This window comes from Amphimedon queenslandica, unplaced genomic scaffold (genome assembly GCF_000090795.2).
Source record: "Amphimedon queenslandica unplaced genomic scaffold, v1.1 AMPQUscaffold_13150, whole genome shotgun sequence".
Lineage (NCBI taxonomy): Eukaryota > Metazoa > Porifera > Demospongiae > Haplosclerida > Niphatidae > Amphimedon > Amphimedon queenslandica.
In genome coordinates, this window is record NW_003546614.1 from 50,590 (window position 1) to 67,985 (window position 17,396).

The window sequence follows — 17,396 nt, forward strand, 5'->3', positions numbered from 1 at the left end:
AGAGAAAAGGTATGCTACTGTGAATGAAATCTTTTATTCTGTTATGTGTCTATTTTGGTTATTAGGTTGGTATAGTGGGTAGAACTGGTGCAGGAAAGACATCATTAGTATCAGCATTGTTTAGATTAGAGGAACCAGCTGGTGGTAGTATTGTTATTGATGGAGTTGACATTTGTACTATAGGACTACATGAACTTAGGAGGAATATATCAATCATTCCTCAAGTAATGATTATAATTTTATATTGGTTGTGTTAATTATGTGTCATCTGCAGGATCCAGTTCTGTTCGGTGGAACAATTCGTTATAATCTTGATCCTTTTGACTTGTATGATGAGAGTGACATATGGAGAGCTTTGGAACAAGTACGTGCATTATATAGTATTAGAGCTGTGAACTGGTTTTAGGCTGATCAGTTAACAAGACTGATTATTTCAGGTTATCAGTTACTGTTACATGTATTATTGGTTAGAAAAGTTCATATTTCAACTCAAATTTCTACACTACGTAAGAAAATAATGTATGGATTGGAATTTTCTCCTAGCCACTTTTGTTGAAATTCCAATTATTAAATTGGAAAATCTTTTCTAGTTGTTATTGGCAAAAATTTGACCAAAAAACTGTCTTGGAATCATTTTGAAGCAGCTTAAAAATTCAATGTTTATTGGAATCTGCTTAAAATTCCTATACAGCACATAACATGAATATGCATTACTAAAAATAAATATTCTCTCCTAGCATTTTGAAAAAACACCCTGTATAATGTTATTGTATTTTGAACTTTTAAAATCCACTAAAAAGAACCTGCATGAGCACTATGCTAAAGTCCTGGGGAAACACTGGTTTCAGTAGCATAATTTTTTAGTTTACCACTTGTTTAATTTTTTTCAGGTTCAACTGAAGTCTGCAATTGAAGGACTAGATGAAGGTTTACTGTCAATCATCAGAGAAGGTGGTAGTAACTTCAGTGTAGGGCAAAGACAACTCTTTTGTTTGGCAAGAGCTCTACTGAGAAAGAACCCGATTCTAGTACTGGATGAAGCTACAGCTAATGTAGACATAAAGTAGGATAATTTAAACATTTGCTTTATCATTTTTATTGCAATTGATTTAGAACTGATTCTATCATCCAAGAAGTAATTCGTGAGCAGTTTAGTGAATGTACTATACTGACTGTTGCACATCGCCTGAATACTGTAATGGATTATGATAAAATCATGGTAGACTTAGCATTAATACATGTGTGCTTGTTAATGCAGTCTCATTCCCAATAGGTACTTGATAAAGGAGTATTAGTAGAGTATGATGAACCTCATTTGTTGCTCAGTCGGCCATCATCTTACTTGGGGCAATTAGTAGATCAGACTGGCCCAATCAATGCTAATAAACTAAGAAACATTGCATTTATGATTCACGAAAAGAAGTTAAGTTTAACTAAAAATTTAACTTAAACAATTTTTTGTATCATTTTAATTGAAATAATATGCAATGAATACATGATTTGTTATGTAGTTATAAAATCTATGTTTTACGACCCTATCTGCTTTTCTCTGCACAAACTCTTTCTCGTCTTAGTGGGCTTTGCCCGATAATCAGGTACTTCTTTTAGGACCTATTTGTTGAATTTGAATCACAGATGCAATTAAATTAGCATTAGGAGGTATGTACAGTAGCTTAATTTATCTGATATAAAAACTACAGTTGCAGATATCAACCAATGAAACAGGTGTGTTCCAATGCTTCATGCTGTAGGCTGTATATAATAATGTTATATATAGTTCCTGCATGTCCTTTTAATTTCTCTCCTGCATGTGACTGGTCCCATCACTTTCTCCAACATTCAATACAACAACTAAAATGGTTTCTTCTAATTTCAGGTTAGATTTGATTTTTATTTGGCCCCTTACCGTATGCGAGTAATTTTGGAGGGGCTGAAATTTGGCGAATTGCTAAATTTTGTTGTTTGGCAGATTTTTATTTTGGTGAATGGCTATCAAAACGTCAAATTCGCCAAATTTAATCCCCTCAAAAATTACCCGCTATATGGTATTTAATGATGCAGTCTATAGTCATTACTATTTGTTTTTATTGTTTTTAATGCATTTCTTATAAAAAAGGACTAGATCTGCTGCATTTTTGTAACAAGAAATTTTGATTTAGCAGTCTGTATAACTGTATACTGTTAGTCATTTACTTTTTGCTCCTGGAAATAATTTGACTGCTGAGTGTGCTAATTAACTGTCAATAAATATCTGGACAGTCATTGCCTGAGGACTAACATAAACTATGCAAATCATGTTAAATGCTTTTTTGTGACTATACTACATCTAGTGCATGTTGGGTCTAAGTTCTAATGCTTATTTTATTGCATTGGCAGGCTTGTTTACTTATCATAAGCAGCACAAAATATAAAATTAGCTAAAAGTTTGCACAAAACTATAAAAGTTTTAAAAAGTTCATTTGTTTGGTGACTCTGACATTTTAGCCATTACAAGAATGACTGGTCTTCTGCTTGTTTCAGGTTTTGACTTCTTTTTATTTGAAGCAATACAACAAATAATGCAGCAGACTATATAAACTATCATTGGTATTAAAATACCGCCTACTGTACCTTCAATAGCACCAATACCTAAAAAGTAAGTATCTGTAATAATTAATGTCAATGTATAAATATATTTTACTAATATTTCCTGTAGCAGTGTCACTAGTATTACAGAGTCCTAGTGTAGCAGTATTGGTGTATGATGAAGAATATGCTATTTATATATTACAATTAAAATGTCAATGGAGTGAAATTAATCAGAACTGACTTACAACAAGAAACAGTTACATCCTCAGAATGTGAACACGATGTAACACTGGAGCTAGGACAAGAATTCCTTGAATTGAAGCAGGTACTTGATGAACTACTTGAAAAATGTGTAGACCATATTGGCTGACTGGAACTACCAGGACTATAATAAAAATAAGACTAATGACATTAAAGCAAGATTATGACATCTTACAGTGACAAATGATCATATCTTGAATAATAAGAATATCCCAACTGCTTGCATACGGTCCTGGCATCAGTTGAACTAAATCCATCATCACATATTGTCCCCCACCGTCCATTACAATACACTTCCACACGTCCTTCATTAGAATAAGCTCCTCCTTGAAGACGTATCATACCAGAGTAGGGGTTACTGTTCCAGATTCTAGTACTATCTGTACAATATAATAATGTCAAATTAAAAAAAAATAATTATCTTACAGCAGTAGACAGTAGCATCATAACTGTTACTGTAACTACAACTATAGCCACTAATATAAGTAGAGTATGAACATTGAGCAATAGATAAATAGCTGCTACTGGCACAGTTAACTTCATCCCACTTCATAGAAAGGTAGTCGGTACCATAACTACAGAAACAGTGTTTATGTTTTTATAATGTTTAGTGACTAGTACACACCTGACAAGTCCAGTTCTTGAGTAGCTTGAAGCTCCAGTGTATCCCAACTGATGACAAATAACATTAGCTTCAACTGAATTATAATAATAATCATAACAGATATTACCCCATCCATTATAATATACTCTAACTGTTCCGTAGTAATAAGAGTTTGATGTTATATTATAACGAGAGAGAATTAGGGCTCCATTGGTAGCAGCAATAACAGCTACAAAATTATACACATAAGATCAATTTTTTGGTACAGAGAACATTATAGTTCTGAGTATTGATATCATGTAAATCACACCAAAATATTACGAGTCTGTGAAAACTGAAATAAAATCTGTGAATGAAACATTCTAATAATCAAAAATTTTCAACTTGAGTTAATCAAAAGCTACCGTATAGCGGGTTTATTTCGAGGATAATAAATTTTGCAAATAAGTTCGCGGAATTAATTTTCACAAATTTCCACTATTTTGCCATCTTGTACCATATTAAATTGATTTTCAAAAAATTTATTTTCGTAAATCTTGGAAAACCCGAGAAATTCGCGAAATTTGTTATCCTCAAAATAAACCCGCTATACGGTATATTCTAGAGCATAAAGCTATCCTGATCATAAATTAAATCAATTGGTTGCTGAAGAGCTGGTCTAGGCCTGCCAGAAGGGGTATTTGTCTGGTACATATTGGTACTTTTATGCTACACAAAAGTCAATTTTTGTATCTTAAAAATAAATTTTTATTAGCAAATATAGATCTAGAATAATATTTTATCAAAATGGCTACTTAACATATTTATACAGAAAGCTTGAATAGATTATTGTGAGTACAAACTACAGTTTCTTGTCATATAAAACCAAGTATAATTAATCAAAATGAACTGTAGCATGTGGGACAATTTGATTTCTGGAGCAGTATATTAGACATAGTAGTTGTCAGACATTGCATGATGTATCCAATGCTCATTATTTGCATTTGCATCTTTTTTGATACTTTTGAGTATTTTAAAATAAAAATTGACATTAAAATGAAACAATAGAAAAAATTAGTATCATAGTCTTCTATACTTGGGTTTGTTCATCCTGGTTCAATTTCATGACTCATAAATATACTCATGTATCACTTATACATGCGATGTCTGATAGTTGTATTAATTAACTGAATTTTTGTTAATCTTTTTAACAGGCTAATGGTCTTGTAGAATGCTTTAATCAATCTATTCAAAATATGTTTGTATAATAACTATGTCAATGACAGAAAAAGTAAGTGGAGTATTTTTTTAATTTTTGAGTATTTGCATACAATACATCAAGGCATGAGTGTACATGCTTTACTCCCCTTGAATTAATGTTCAACAGATGTGCCACCCTCCCAAACTAGTTGACAAAGCACAAGCAAGATTTATGAACAAAAATTGATAATTTAAGAGAATAAATGCATCAATAACCCACTAATAATAATTATTATTGCCAATATTTTAGCGGCCTGATATGCAACTATTAAAATTTAACCTATCTATATTAACTAACATTTCTCACAACCACAATAAATCCTGCTACAAGGTATACAGTACTGACTAGTAATATAAATAATAATGGCATCACATAGCAGAATAATCTCAAGTTCGTAGCAATATTGTTAAATTTTTTCACAAATAATTCTTACCTGTGCATCTTACTCCAGCGTCTTCATAATGATAACAGTTGTGATAAGTAACGTGAGAACAGTTTATAAGAGTGGATTCAGTTCCAGTACACCGTACATCATCCATGACAATGCTACCTGTTCCTTGTCCAAAGTAAGCATTACTAAAAGCAGTTCCTGAAACAAACACAGATAAAAAATAAAACCACAAAACTTCAAAGCAACAGTTGGTTTTGGACAGAACAACTGATAGACATCACATTTAACTACATAGTCATTGCCCATGCTAATCGCTGGCGAGGCCAATGACACACAGGGTGCTGAAGTAACTACAAATTGACCAACCAAAACTATAATACTGTTACATTTATTATTTAAAGTGCTATAGCAAATGTCCAGGCTAGCAAAAGCTAGGCTAGTCTAAGTATTTTACAATAATTATTTCAGAACTTGTATAAATCATTTCAGACAATATGCACAAACCATTTTGAATACTGCACAAGATGATTTAATGGAGAGGAATAATACTGGCAAATGCCTGTGAAGAAATTTATAGTGTCAAAATCTGGCATTGCATTGTGTGCTCAATAACAAGTGGCACAAAAATGCTAGTATCATATACTGGCTTATTCTCTCACAGTCAACTATTATCTTTCAAGTGTTTTTGTTGCATCGTAAAAATTAAAAATGTGAATTCTGTATCTTCATTGTTATGTGGTGCAAATTACAAACTACATGTATTTGCAATTTCAAATCTACAATTTTTCAGAGTACATGTAGCTTGCAAAATGCAATTTACAGGTTCACAAAATATTTTTACCACAGAAATTAACTGGTATGCAGTACAAAATTTGCCAATTATACATGCACTTACCACAAATAAATTCATCAAAGCCAAAATGATGTCATGTGATGGTTAAGGCACCACCTTTTATACTGTGAATGACCATCATGCACTTTATAGTGTTATGCATGCATAATCTGTAACAACTACAAAGTGATAATGCTAAAGCAATTGAACCAAACAAGTAGACCTTTCTCATGTATATATAATGCAACTGTTTGTGAACAAAAAATATCTCACAATAACAAATTTGCCATGCTACAATGCTTATAAACACTGGCATACAACTGCATGCGTGCACCCAAAGTGATAGCTTTCATGATTATACATAGTTTACCATCAATGAAATTATTATGAGAATAATTGGAATGTATACACGTATGTAGTTTATTCTGTAAAGGTTAATTCAATATCATAGATGTGGGTTATCATCAAGATGACATCATTATAGTATAAACAAGTAATGCCTGTTCAACTTCCTTCTTGGCTATGTTAGTTATATATGTCGGCTATATTAGTTATGTCGGTTATGTTGCCAATGACAAGTCAGAGTAAACTATATGACGGTCAGCTTGACCGTAGTGGCAATTCCTACACAATTAGGCAACAGCCACACAGCTTAATTTTATTACTTACTATTTTTATAGTATTATAGTACTATGGGTATGATAGTGTCACTTTCATTTTTAAACTACTACCGTGCACTAACGTCTTGTTGAGCCTATAATATACCAATTAATCTAGTTGCATGGCACATGCACTATATACTCACTAACATTCTAAAATTTACTCCCTAAAAGCTAATCTAGCCATATGCAAAAGAGTATGCTACAATTTACAAGGACATTCATACTAAAATCATAATCGTCATAAGACTTAATCAGTTTTGCTTCAATATGATCTGTTTGCTATCCATGATGGTAAATTGAAAGCCATTTAAAATTGTGATGATCATGCACGAGTTCTGTGCCTCACACTGTGCATGCCAGTATAATCATTTTTTGGTCAGGCATAGCTGGTATCATTAGTAATAACATGATAAATCAGTGAATTTATTGATTGTAATCTTTGTATATACAGTATTGGTACTGTGAGTGTGCATTAATATGATGATAATAAAGCATACCTGATGCATATCCTAACTGACGACAGGCAACGCTTGCATCAGTGTTATCCCAGTAGTCATCACAGACAGTACCCCATGCACCAGCACTACTGCATACTTCAACACGTCCCTCACTGGTACTAGTGCCACCCACGAGTCTAATAGAACCACTAGTGCATGCTAATCCATGACGTATTCTTGTCAAAAGAAAGGTTGCTATCAGTAGAAAGCGAGGTAGAAAGAATCGAGGCTTCATTAAGGAAAGCCGACAGGAAAGTGAAAAAAAATCCTCGAAAAAAATCCGAATACGGTATCCGGAAGTATACAAAAACCACGTGCTCCATGTCAGAGAAGGGTGGGGTGAAGGATGTAATGATGAAAGATCCAAGGAAGAAATTTCAGTATAATATATTTTGCCGGTTTTTCTTTTGGTAAGTTAGTCTTTGAGACAATGTAATCTAAGCTTTATAATTTTCTAATTTTTTAGTTGGATAGAGCCATTGTTTTGTATTGGTTGTCGTAGAAGCCTCCTTCAAGGGGATTTGTACACTCATCCCTCAGAATGTGACTCACTATATCTCTATGACAAGTTCAATAGGTAGCTTGATATATTATTAGTTGCTATGCACAATTGCATAATTTATTAAATTTAATTCTTTTCTACTTATTTAATTGAAGAGCTCCTATAAAATTATTTAATGCTATTAAGCCTGGTTTATATCTAAAGGCTGGTTTACAATATTATGCTAGTCCTGACATTATGTTGACGCTGTAATAGAATCTCATTCTATTCAAGTTTAAAGTATGCGTCAAAAGTTCAAATTGCCCATGCTTTTAATTAAAAGTTGACGGTACACTGGCCTACCATCATATTGTAAACTAGCCTTTACACACAAGATACAAGCCAGAGCATTCTTACACGACACGTACGTATTTCAAAAAGTCATAACGCCCACACAATTAACAAAACATTGTTTTTATCCTTTCACATAATATTGAAAATAGCCAGTTTATTGTGTGATGATTGATACACAACTGTGTGGACATACATGAAACAATGGATAAAATACAATTTTCCTGTCATGAAAATGATTTTATGTTTAAGCCTTAATATAAACATCTTTAGTATAACTCATTTAAGTTTATCTTAATTTTTAATCAACCTAAATATACATAGATTTGTAGGTATTGGCTGCACGAGCTGGTCACTAGAGGTAATGCTAATAAAAGGATGTGGTTGGTCATTGTGAAGTGTCTTTGGTGGAGAATGTTGCTAATGCAAGTTTTGACATTCATACTGGTATGATTAGATTGGACAAAAACATTTTTGATTGTAAGCAACATGCTGCCAAATATAGAAATATGGTCTATTTTTGGCAGCATGTTGCTTGTTTGCTGACAACAAATTGCCATGTGATGACCTTTACAGCTCATCTCTTTCTATTTTGTAGGTCTCCATATTGCTGGCACAGTCAGAAGTTTTAGGTTTACTAACAAATTATTTTTCAATTGAAAGTCCAACCTCAGATGAAACGAGAGATGCATACATTTATGCTTCACTTCTTATATTCTCATCAATCTTACTAATGTTCATTAACTATGTGTTTTATATTGGGCGCAAGATGGGTGGAATGGTGAGAATTATACTAACCAGTGCAATCTATTGTAAGGTGAGCCTAATACAAATCTTTTATTTTATTTTTCTCTCACCTATACTTGTAGGTATTCAGATTGAGTCAAACAACCATCAGTCGTGTGACTATGGGTCATGTGATTAATGTTGCTTCTAATGATGTTCATCGTTTTGATGAGGTACAGTACTTGTCATTTAAAAAGATTTTGTATCAGTTTCATGTTCTATAGTGTGTATCATACTTTCCATTTCTCTTGGTTTTCCCCATTCATCTGTCAGTTGTTGTCTATTTACTGTTTCTAAAGCTGGAATGGTCTTCAATGATCACTCTTGGCATAAACATTATATTTATACCACTTACATTGGCTCTGGCTACCATATACTCAAAGTTGAGGTAAGGCAGACTTATTACTGATTGCCATACATGTAATTATAATGCTGAGTCAGTTTTGGTTTTTAAGCTTAAATTTCATGTGTTATTGATTGTTAATAATTAATTATCGTTATAGGTATAAAGCTGCTAAAGTGACTGACAGGAGAGTTAAAGTAATGAATGAAGTCATTAGTGGTATGAGAGTCATTAAAATGTACGGCTGGGAATATGCTTTTAGTCAACTAGTTTCAAGAATAAGAAGGTAGGAATGAATCACTAATTTAGAATAATATGATTTTTTTTGTTTTAGACATGAAATCTGGTTTATTTTAGCTAGTATGATGATAAAGGAGTTCAATAATTTACTCTCTCGGAGTGTCATTAACATTACTATGTTATTCACATTCAGTGTGTTTACTCTATTTGGTGGTATACTTACTCCTGGGATTCTCTTCAGTACTTTAGCAAACATTTTCTTCTTGCGTTATAGTGCCATTCATTTTTCTGTGGCTATGGTTCAGTTGTTTGATGCTCAAGTTGGATACAAAAGAATAAAGGTATTTTTTTTAATCAAAAACTCATTTCTATTCTTTCAATTTTTAATGATAAGGAATTTTTGCTGCTGCCAGAATTATCAGTTATTTCAATTGCTGAAAGTAACATAGAAATGTATAATTGTTCCTGATGCTGTCACTTTATTAGATGCTAAATGTGATGATAATGTTACACTAGTTCCTCTTACAGCCACAAATAAGAATGTAGACAATGATATTGGTCCAAGAATAACCGTTGATCATTTAACTGCTTCATGGTCGATGGACATTTGCAAACCAACACTGCTCGATATTTCTTTTAATGTAGATGAAAAGGTACTCATAATAACAGCTTAATGAATCATTATTGATTATAATTAATATGCAGGATAATGCATTGCTGGCTGTTGTAGGTCCTGTTGGATCTGGGAAGGTACGTGTATAACTACTGTATAGCTCTAAATTTCATCAGTCAAAAATTTTGTCAAAATCTTAATTTCTTGTTAAAATTAATTTTCGTCAATAAAATTTTCGTCATTTTTGTTATTAATCTGCATACTACCCACGTGGAACAAAAACGTTGGTTAAAAATTTTGTCAAGCAAAAGTACCTGACGAATTTGACGAAAATTTTGACCGACAAAAATTTGGAGCTATACGGTATATCAAGGAATGATACTTCATATGAGCCTACCATAGATTTTTAGAAGGTTTAAAGCATCTTATTCTAACATCATATTCTGTATAGCAAAATTTAATTGTCTCTACAGCATTATATGTACATGTATGTTCTATTCCTCCAGTCTACTTTGCTCCAGTGTTTATTGAAGGAGCTACCAGCATTAAGTGGTACAGTATCAGTGAGAGGATCAATAGGATATGCTAGTCAAGAAGCATGTGTATTCTCAACCAGTCTTAGGGAGAACATACTGTTTGGTTTACCATATGAAGATCAATGGTATAGGACTGTGGTACATGCTTGTGCTCTTGAAAACGTAATGTTTAGCTCTTTTAATGTAATTGTTTATTAATGTTTTGTGAATTGTCAAGTTGCTCAAACATTTGGCCAAAAACCCTGTACTACATGTACTATATAGTACAGGGCTATGGGCTATTTTGACAAAATCACAAGGAGGTAATTCTCCATTTCTAATTTTTTTCTGATAAACATGCATGTTCTTATGTTGTGTAGAAAATTTGAGTAGATAATGATGAAAATTGGATTTTTATGAGTTTTTAAAGTTGCTCAAAAATCTGATGCCTTTGGTTTTTGGCCAAATTGTGCAAAAAATTGCTCTGAAAGAATTTTCCATTTTTTATAATTTTTAAAAATACATAATGCTTGTTCTTATGTCACTTAGAAAATTTTGATCATAATTAATATTTTATGAATTTTTAAAGTTGCTTAAGAATTGGGCCAAATGCCCTGTACTGTAGTACAGGCTCTTTGACCAAATATTTTGCCAAAAATGACTAGGAGAAAATTCTCCATTTTTATAATTTTTTTCTAATGCATATACATGTTCTTATGGTGTGTAGCAAGTTTGAGCAGATTTTGATAAAAATTTGATTTTTATGAATTTTTGAAGTTACTCAAGAATAGGCCAAAGTCCCTGTACTGTAGTACAGGGACTTTGGCCAAATTTGGACAAAAATTGAAAGTAGAGAATTCTCCATTTTTATAATTTTTTCTGATGCATATACCCCCGTACATGTTCTCAATTTGTGTAGAAAATTTGGGCTGATTCCAATCAACTTAGGATTTTTAAATCAATTTTTAAAGCTGCTCCAAATGCCATGTACTGTAGTGCTTGTCAGTTCATGAAGCAAGAATCTTGATTATTCTTATTATTATTGTGTTTATCACTGCTATCACTAATTATTATAAAAAACAAAGGCAGATTAGGTTATGTTAAGTTGCTTTAAAAAATTAGAAGTAATAGTCGACGTTATTAATTTTAAGTTGAGTAATGTTATAGAAAGAGTGGGTTTATGCCCAATCCATCATCAGATCCCAATCCCTTCCAGTGTGATCTTTATTATTATTATTATTATTATTATTATTATTATTATTATTAGCTATTATTATTATTATTATTATTATTATTACTAGGATATATCATTATTGGAGAATGGTGATCTGACACTAGTGGGAGAGAGAGGAGTGACACTCAGTGGTGGTCAAAAGGCACGAGTCAATCTAGCAAGAGCTGTCTACAGAAAAGCTGACATATACTTGCTTGATGATCCTTTGAGTGCTGTAGACTCTGCTGTCAGTAGACATATATTTGAAAAGTAACTGCCAGTACCATGAATGATGTGTAGCTTTTTCCATATAATGTGAAGGTGTATCTGTGGATTATTAGCAGAGAAATGTGTTGTACTGGTAACACATCAAACACAATATTTAATGCATTGCCATTCTGTACTGAGACTGGCTGAAGTGAGTTTTGTATTGCTATTATCAATAATAAGTACATGTACATGTATATCATGATAGGGTAGGAGTGTTGAAGGGGATAGTAATGAAGCTACTACAAATCAAGTTGTTGAGACAAGAGCAGTGACTGTTACTGAATCCAGTGAAAGTCAGGCAGAGTATTTAATATGTAAATTAAAGTGTATGATACTATAGGTTTAAGCTATGAAGATGATGCTGCAAATGAGGTCAGCTAGTGAGGCCTAGTGTAACATATGTAGTAGCATTTAAATCATCATCTAAAAACTTACCGATGCATTTTTGTAGGATGATACTAATTTATTACATGTACCTGATGAAGAGCGGGCTCATGGTACAGTGTCCATGAAAACTTACTGTCAGTACTTCAAAGCTGGTGGTGGCTACCTATTTACAGCACTTGCTTTTGGATTATATATTATAACTGAAGTAAGTATTATTGTTGTTACTATGTATGATGTCTTTTATTCAAGGCAGTTATTGTTATTACTGACTGGTGGATTGCTGATTGGTAGGTCTATGATTATTATACCTTATAGCTCCAAATTTTGTCGGTCAAAAATTTTGTCAATATCTTAATTTTTGCTAAAATTAATTTTTGTCAATAAAAATTTTCATCATTTTTGCCATTAATTCGTTTACTACCCACACTGACGAATTTGATGAAAATTTTGACCAACGAAAATTTGGAGCTATACGGTATCATATGAATGATTGTTGTAGTATAATATTAGAATGCATTGTATTTGCATTTGTGTATTTGTATTCTGCAAGTAGAATCAAGTATAAATTGTGTATATCGCTTCATTTTTTAAAGGGATAATTGGTTTTTTCCAGGTCACAGTGTTCTGTACATGATAACCTTAATAGCTCCTACTCTTCCACCTGTCTTTTATCTAACAGTGAAAGAGTTCAGATATATAGCGGGTTAACTGCTGGTTTGATAGCACTTTCTTTTATTGGGAAAGCTTTTATGTGTGGCCTACTAATAAGATCAGCACAAGTACTTCACAACAGGATGTTTTCTCATGTCCTGCGAGCTCCAATATATTTCTTTGATACTAATCCTATTGGTAATTAATTTAACAAATTGATTTAAAGTCATTTTTTATTACACAGGTCAAATTTTGAATAGATTTTCAAAGGACATTGGGTTTATGGATGACACCTTGGTATCCAAATTATCAATTTTTTTCACAGTAAACAAATTCTGACGGAGTCTTACTTTTAGTTTCATTTACAGTTGACATTTCAAAATGTAGGATTGTTTTTGATTTCAGTCGTTGCTAATTATTATTTGATAATACTGGTGGTCATAATCCTTGTGGCTTTCATTGGTATCAGGTGGTACTACCTCAAGACAGCTAGAGATATCAAGAGACTGGAAGCAATCGGTTTGTTAGCTGTATCAGGAAGCGGAAAATTTTTAAATTGATTTTTGTGACTATCATTAATTCTAAACTAATATTTACACAAATTATTTTTCTTACATAGCTCGTAGCCCAATCTATTCTCACTTATCACTAACACTGCAAGGGCTCTCAACCATTCGTTCCTATTCAATGGAATCAATAATGATAGAGAAACTCCACCAGTACCAGAACCAACACACTCAGTCTTGGTATCTCTTTATTGTCACTGCAAGGTATGTTTCACTTTCATTATAGTATATTTATGTGTTTTTTGCTGTACATAGGTGGTTTTCTACACGACTTGACTTTTTAATTGCATTATTTTTAGCAACGTTTGTGTTAACTTCGGTTGGACTATCGCAAGGTATTGATTGTACATGAATTGTTACTATATAGATTAACTCTCGATTAGTTCTTGACCCAGCACTGTTGTCACTCACTCTAACATATTCACTCCAATTAACTGATGTTTTTGCTTTTTATATGAGAACGAGCACTGAAGTTGAGTCATTGGTAAAAATGCAGAATATTGAATATCAATGTACTCTAGAATATTCATTGTAGATGGTGTCACCAGAGCGTGTTATTGCATATGGCAAGTTGAAAGTCGAAGCATCACTTGAAACTCTTTCTCCAAAGTCTCACCCACCACCTAACTGGCCTGATAAAGGAAATATTGTAATGAATAGCGTGTCTTATAAACATTCAGTGAATGGCCCTCAAGTATTAAATGATATATCTTGCACTGTAATATCAAGAGAAAAGGTATGCTACTGTGAATGAAATCTTTTATTCTGTTATGTGTCTATTTTGGTTATTAGGTTGGTATAGTGGGTAGAACTGGTGCAGGAAAGACATCATTAGTATCAGCATTGTTTAGATTAGAGGAACCAGCTGGTGGTAGTATTGTTATTGATGGAGTTGACATTTGTACTATAGGACTACATGAACTTAGGAGGAATATATCAATCATTCCTCAAGTAATGATTATAATTTTATATTGGTTGTGTTAATTATGTGTCATCTGCAGGATCCAGTTCTGTTCGGTGGAACAATTCGTTATAATCTTGATCCTTTTGACTTGTATGATGAGAGTGACATATGGAGAGCTTTGGAACAAGTACGTGCATTATATAGTATTAGAGCTGTGAACTGGTTTTAGGCTGATCAGTTAACAAGACTGATTATTTCAGGTTATCAGTTACTGTTACATGTATTATTGGTTAGAAAAGTTCATTTAAACTCCAATTTCAACTCAAATTTCTACACTATGTAAGAAAATAATGTATGGATTAGAATTTTCTCCTAGCCACTTTTGTTGAAATTGCAATTATTAAATTGTCTTTTCTAGTCATTTTTGGCAAAATTTGACCAAAAAACTGTCTTTGAATCATTTTGAAGCAGCTTTAAAAATTCAGTCTTTATCGGAATCAGCTTAAAATTTCTATACAGCACATAAGCATGAATATGCATTACAAAAAATAAATATTCTCTCCTAGCATTTTGAAAAAAATACCCTGTATAATGTTATTGTATTTTGAACTTTTAAAATCCACTAACAAGAACCTGCATGAGCATTATGCCAAAATTCTGGGGAAACACTGGCTTCAGTAGTATAATTTTTTAGTTTACCACTTGTTTAATTTTTTTCAGGTTCAACTGAAATCTGCAATTGAAGGACTAGATGAAGGTTTACTGTCAATCATCAGAGAAGGTGGTAGTAACTTCAGTGTAGGGCAAAGACAACTCTTTTGTTTGGCAAGAGCTTTACTGAGAAAGAACCCGATTCTAGTACTGGATGAAGCTACAGCCAATGTAGACATAAAGTAGGATAATTTAAGCATATGCTGTATCATTTTTATTGCAACTGATTTAGAACTGATTCTATCATTCAAGAAGTAATTCGTGAGCAGTTTAGTGAATGTACTATACTGACTGTTGCACATCGCCTGAATACTGTAATGGATTATGATAAAATTATGGTAGACTTAGCATTAATGCATGTGTGCTTGTTAATGCAGTCTTGTTTCCGATAGGTACTTGATAAAGGAGTATTAGTAGAGTATGATGAACCTTATTTGTTGCTCAGTCGGCCATCATCTTACTTAGGGCAATTAGTAGATCAGACTGGCCCAATCAATGCTAATAAACTAAGAAACATTGCATTTATGATTCATGAAAAGAAGCTAGGTTTAGTTGAAAATTTAACTTAAACAATTTTTTGTATCATTTTTATTAAAATAATATTGATTGATTACATGATTTGTTACGTAGTTATAAAATCTATGTTCTACGACCCTATCTCCATTTTCTTTGTACAAACTCTTTCTTGTCTTAGTGGGCTTCACCTAATAATCAGATACTTCTTTTAAGACTTATTTGTTAAATTTGAATCACAAATGCAATTGAATTAGTATTAGGAGGTGGTATGTAGCTTAATTTGTCTGATATAAAAAACTACACTTGCAGATATCAACCAATGAAACAAGTGTGTTCATGGTGTATATAATAATGTTATAGCCTGTTCCTGTCCTTTTAATTTCTCTCCTGTGACTGGTCCTATCTCTCCAACATTCAAACAGAACCAGAATGCTTTCTTCTAATTTCAGGTTAGATTCGATTTTTATTTAGCCTCTTATTTAATGATGTAGTTTATAGTTGTTACTATTTGTTTTTAATGGTTTTAATGCATTTTTATGAAAAAGGACTAGATTTGATGCATTTTTGTATCATAAAATTTTGATTTAGCAGTCTGTCTTATTTTATATAAATGTACACTGTTAGTCATTTACTTTTGCTCCTAGGAAATAATTTGACTGCTGAGGTGTGTTAATCAACTGAACATATACTATGCAAATCATATTAAATGCAACAATTTTTGTAACTATACTACATCTAGTGCATGTTGGACCTAAATTCTAATGTTTAATTCATTGCCTTGGCAGGTTTGTTTAATTATTATTAAGCAGCACAAAATATAAAAATAGCTAGTAAAAGGTTGCACAAAACTATAAAAAGTTTTAAAAGGGTTTATATATACGTTTACTAATTAATTGGTTTTAAATAGCTCATTATATTGCGGTGGCTCTCCTGAGCGAAGACCTACTTCACCTTTTTCTGAAGTACTACTAGCATTATGTTGCTGTGTTGTGAACTGTCTTTGTGATCCTGAAATACTAGTCAATAGAAAAATGACTGGTCTTCTGCTTGTATCAGACTTTGACTTCTTTTTACTTGAAGCAACACAGCAAATAATGCAGCAGACTATATAAGCTATCACTAGTATTAAAACACTACCAACTGTACCTTCAATAGTACTAATATCTAAAAAGTAAATATTTGTAATAATTTCAATGTATAAATATATTTACTATCATCTCCTGTAGTGTCACTAGTATTACAGTGTCCTTGTGTAGCAGTATTGGTATATAATGAAGAATACGCTATTTATAACAATTAAAATGTCAATAGAGTGAAATTAATCAGAACTGACTTACAACAAGAAACAGTTACATCCTCAGAATGTGAGCATGATGTAATACTGGAGCTGGGACAAGAATTCCTTGAATTGAAGCAGGTACTTGATGAACTACTTGAAAATTGTGTAGACCATATTGGCTGACTGGAACTACCAGGACTATAATAAAAATACAACTAATGACAGTAAAGCATAAATGTGACACCTTACAGTGACAAATGATCATATCTTGAATAATAAGAGTATCCCAACTGCTTGCATACAGTCCTGGCATCAGTTGAACTAAATCCGTCATCACATATTGTCCCCCACCGTCCATTACAATACACTTCCACACGTCCTTCATTAGAATAAACTCCTCCTTGAAGACGTATCATACCAGAGTAGGGGTTACTGTTCCAGATTCTAGTACTATCTATTGATATAAAAATAAAAATAATCACCATGGCAGGAATAAAGTCAAAATTCTTACAGCA

The 17,396-nt window shown here is 32.5% G+C and overlaps 2 protein-coding genes and 1 long non-coding RNA gene across 6 annotated transcripts in view; 2 read left to right on the plus strand and 1 right to left on the minus strand.

Moving 5' to 3' along the window:
* Window positions 1-17,396, minus strand: part of LOC100632004 (deleted in malignant brain tumors 1 protein-like) — a 30,504-nt gene that overhangs the window by 843 nt on the left and 12,265 nt on the right. The window contains exons 18-21 of one of the 2 annotated variants that reach the window (XM_020000825.1): window positions 17,131-17,335; window positions 16,940-17,079; window positions 16,814-16,885; window positions 16,413-16,766 (exon numbers count right to left, since the gene is read on the minus strand). In XM_020000825.1, coding sequence (XP_019856384.1) covers window positions 16,492-16,766; window positions 16,814-16,885; window positions 16,940-17,079; window positions 17,131-17,335 — 692 coding nt within the window. In that variant the 3' untranslated portion in view covers window positions 16,413-16,491. Of the gene's footprint in view, window positions 1-16,412; window positions 16,767-16,813; window positions 16,886-16,939; window positions 17,080-17,130; window positions 17,336-17,396 lie in introns of those variants that run through there. The other variant, XM_020000824.1, reaches the window with a different exon arrangement.
* On the plus strand, window positions 1,334-3,081 carry LOC109584911 (uncharacterized). Its single transcript, XR_002186226.1, has 4 exons — window positions 1,334-1,659; window positions 1,701-1,725; window positions 2,521-2,635; window positions 2,696-3,081. It is a non-coding gene; the product is annotated as an uncharacterized LOC109584911 (long non-coding RNA).
* On the plus strand, window positions 7,387-15,728 carry LOC100631877 (multidrug resistance-associated protein 4-like). Of its 3 annotated transcripts, XM_020000821.1 has the most exons (30): window positions 7,387-7,465; window positions 7,522-7,632; window positions 8,220-8,334; window positions 8,486-8,704; window positions 8,757-8,846; window positions 8,898-9,061; window positions 9,177-9,302; window positions 9,351-9,597; window positions 9,651-9,696; window positions 9,743-9,909; window positions 9,962-10,006; window positions 10,376-10,567; window positions 11,686-11,867; window positions 11,919-12,015; window positions 12,073-12,160; window positions 12,208-12,239; window positions 12,319-12,459; window positions 12,504-12,541; window positions 12,868-13,103; window positions 13,150-13,229; window positions 13,274-13,424; window positions 13,525-13,675; window positions 13,727-13,806; window positions 13,855-13,955; window positions 14,007-14,207; window positions 14,264-14,422; window positions 14,473-14,562; window positions 15,096-15,268; window positions 15,319-15,424; window positions 15,479-15,728. In XM_020000821.1, exons 1-30 carry the CDS (start codon window positions 7,407-7,409, stop codon window positions 15,653-15,655), a joined length of 3,864 nt encoding a protein of 1,287 aa, XP_019856380.1. In that variant the 5' UTR covers window positions 7,387-7,406; the 3' UTR covers window positions 15,656-15,728. The 3 variants fall into 3 exon arrangements, with proteins under 3 accessions (XP_019856380.1, XP_019856381.1, XP_019856382.1); XM_020000822.1 differs by lacking the exon at window positions 7,387-7,465 and having other exon boundaries at window positions 7,551-7,632; window positions 8,212-8,334; XM_020000823.1 differs by lacking the exons at window positions 7,387-7,465; window positions 7,522-7,632; window positions 8,220-8,334 and having other exon boundaries at window positions 8,677-8,699.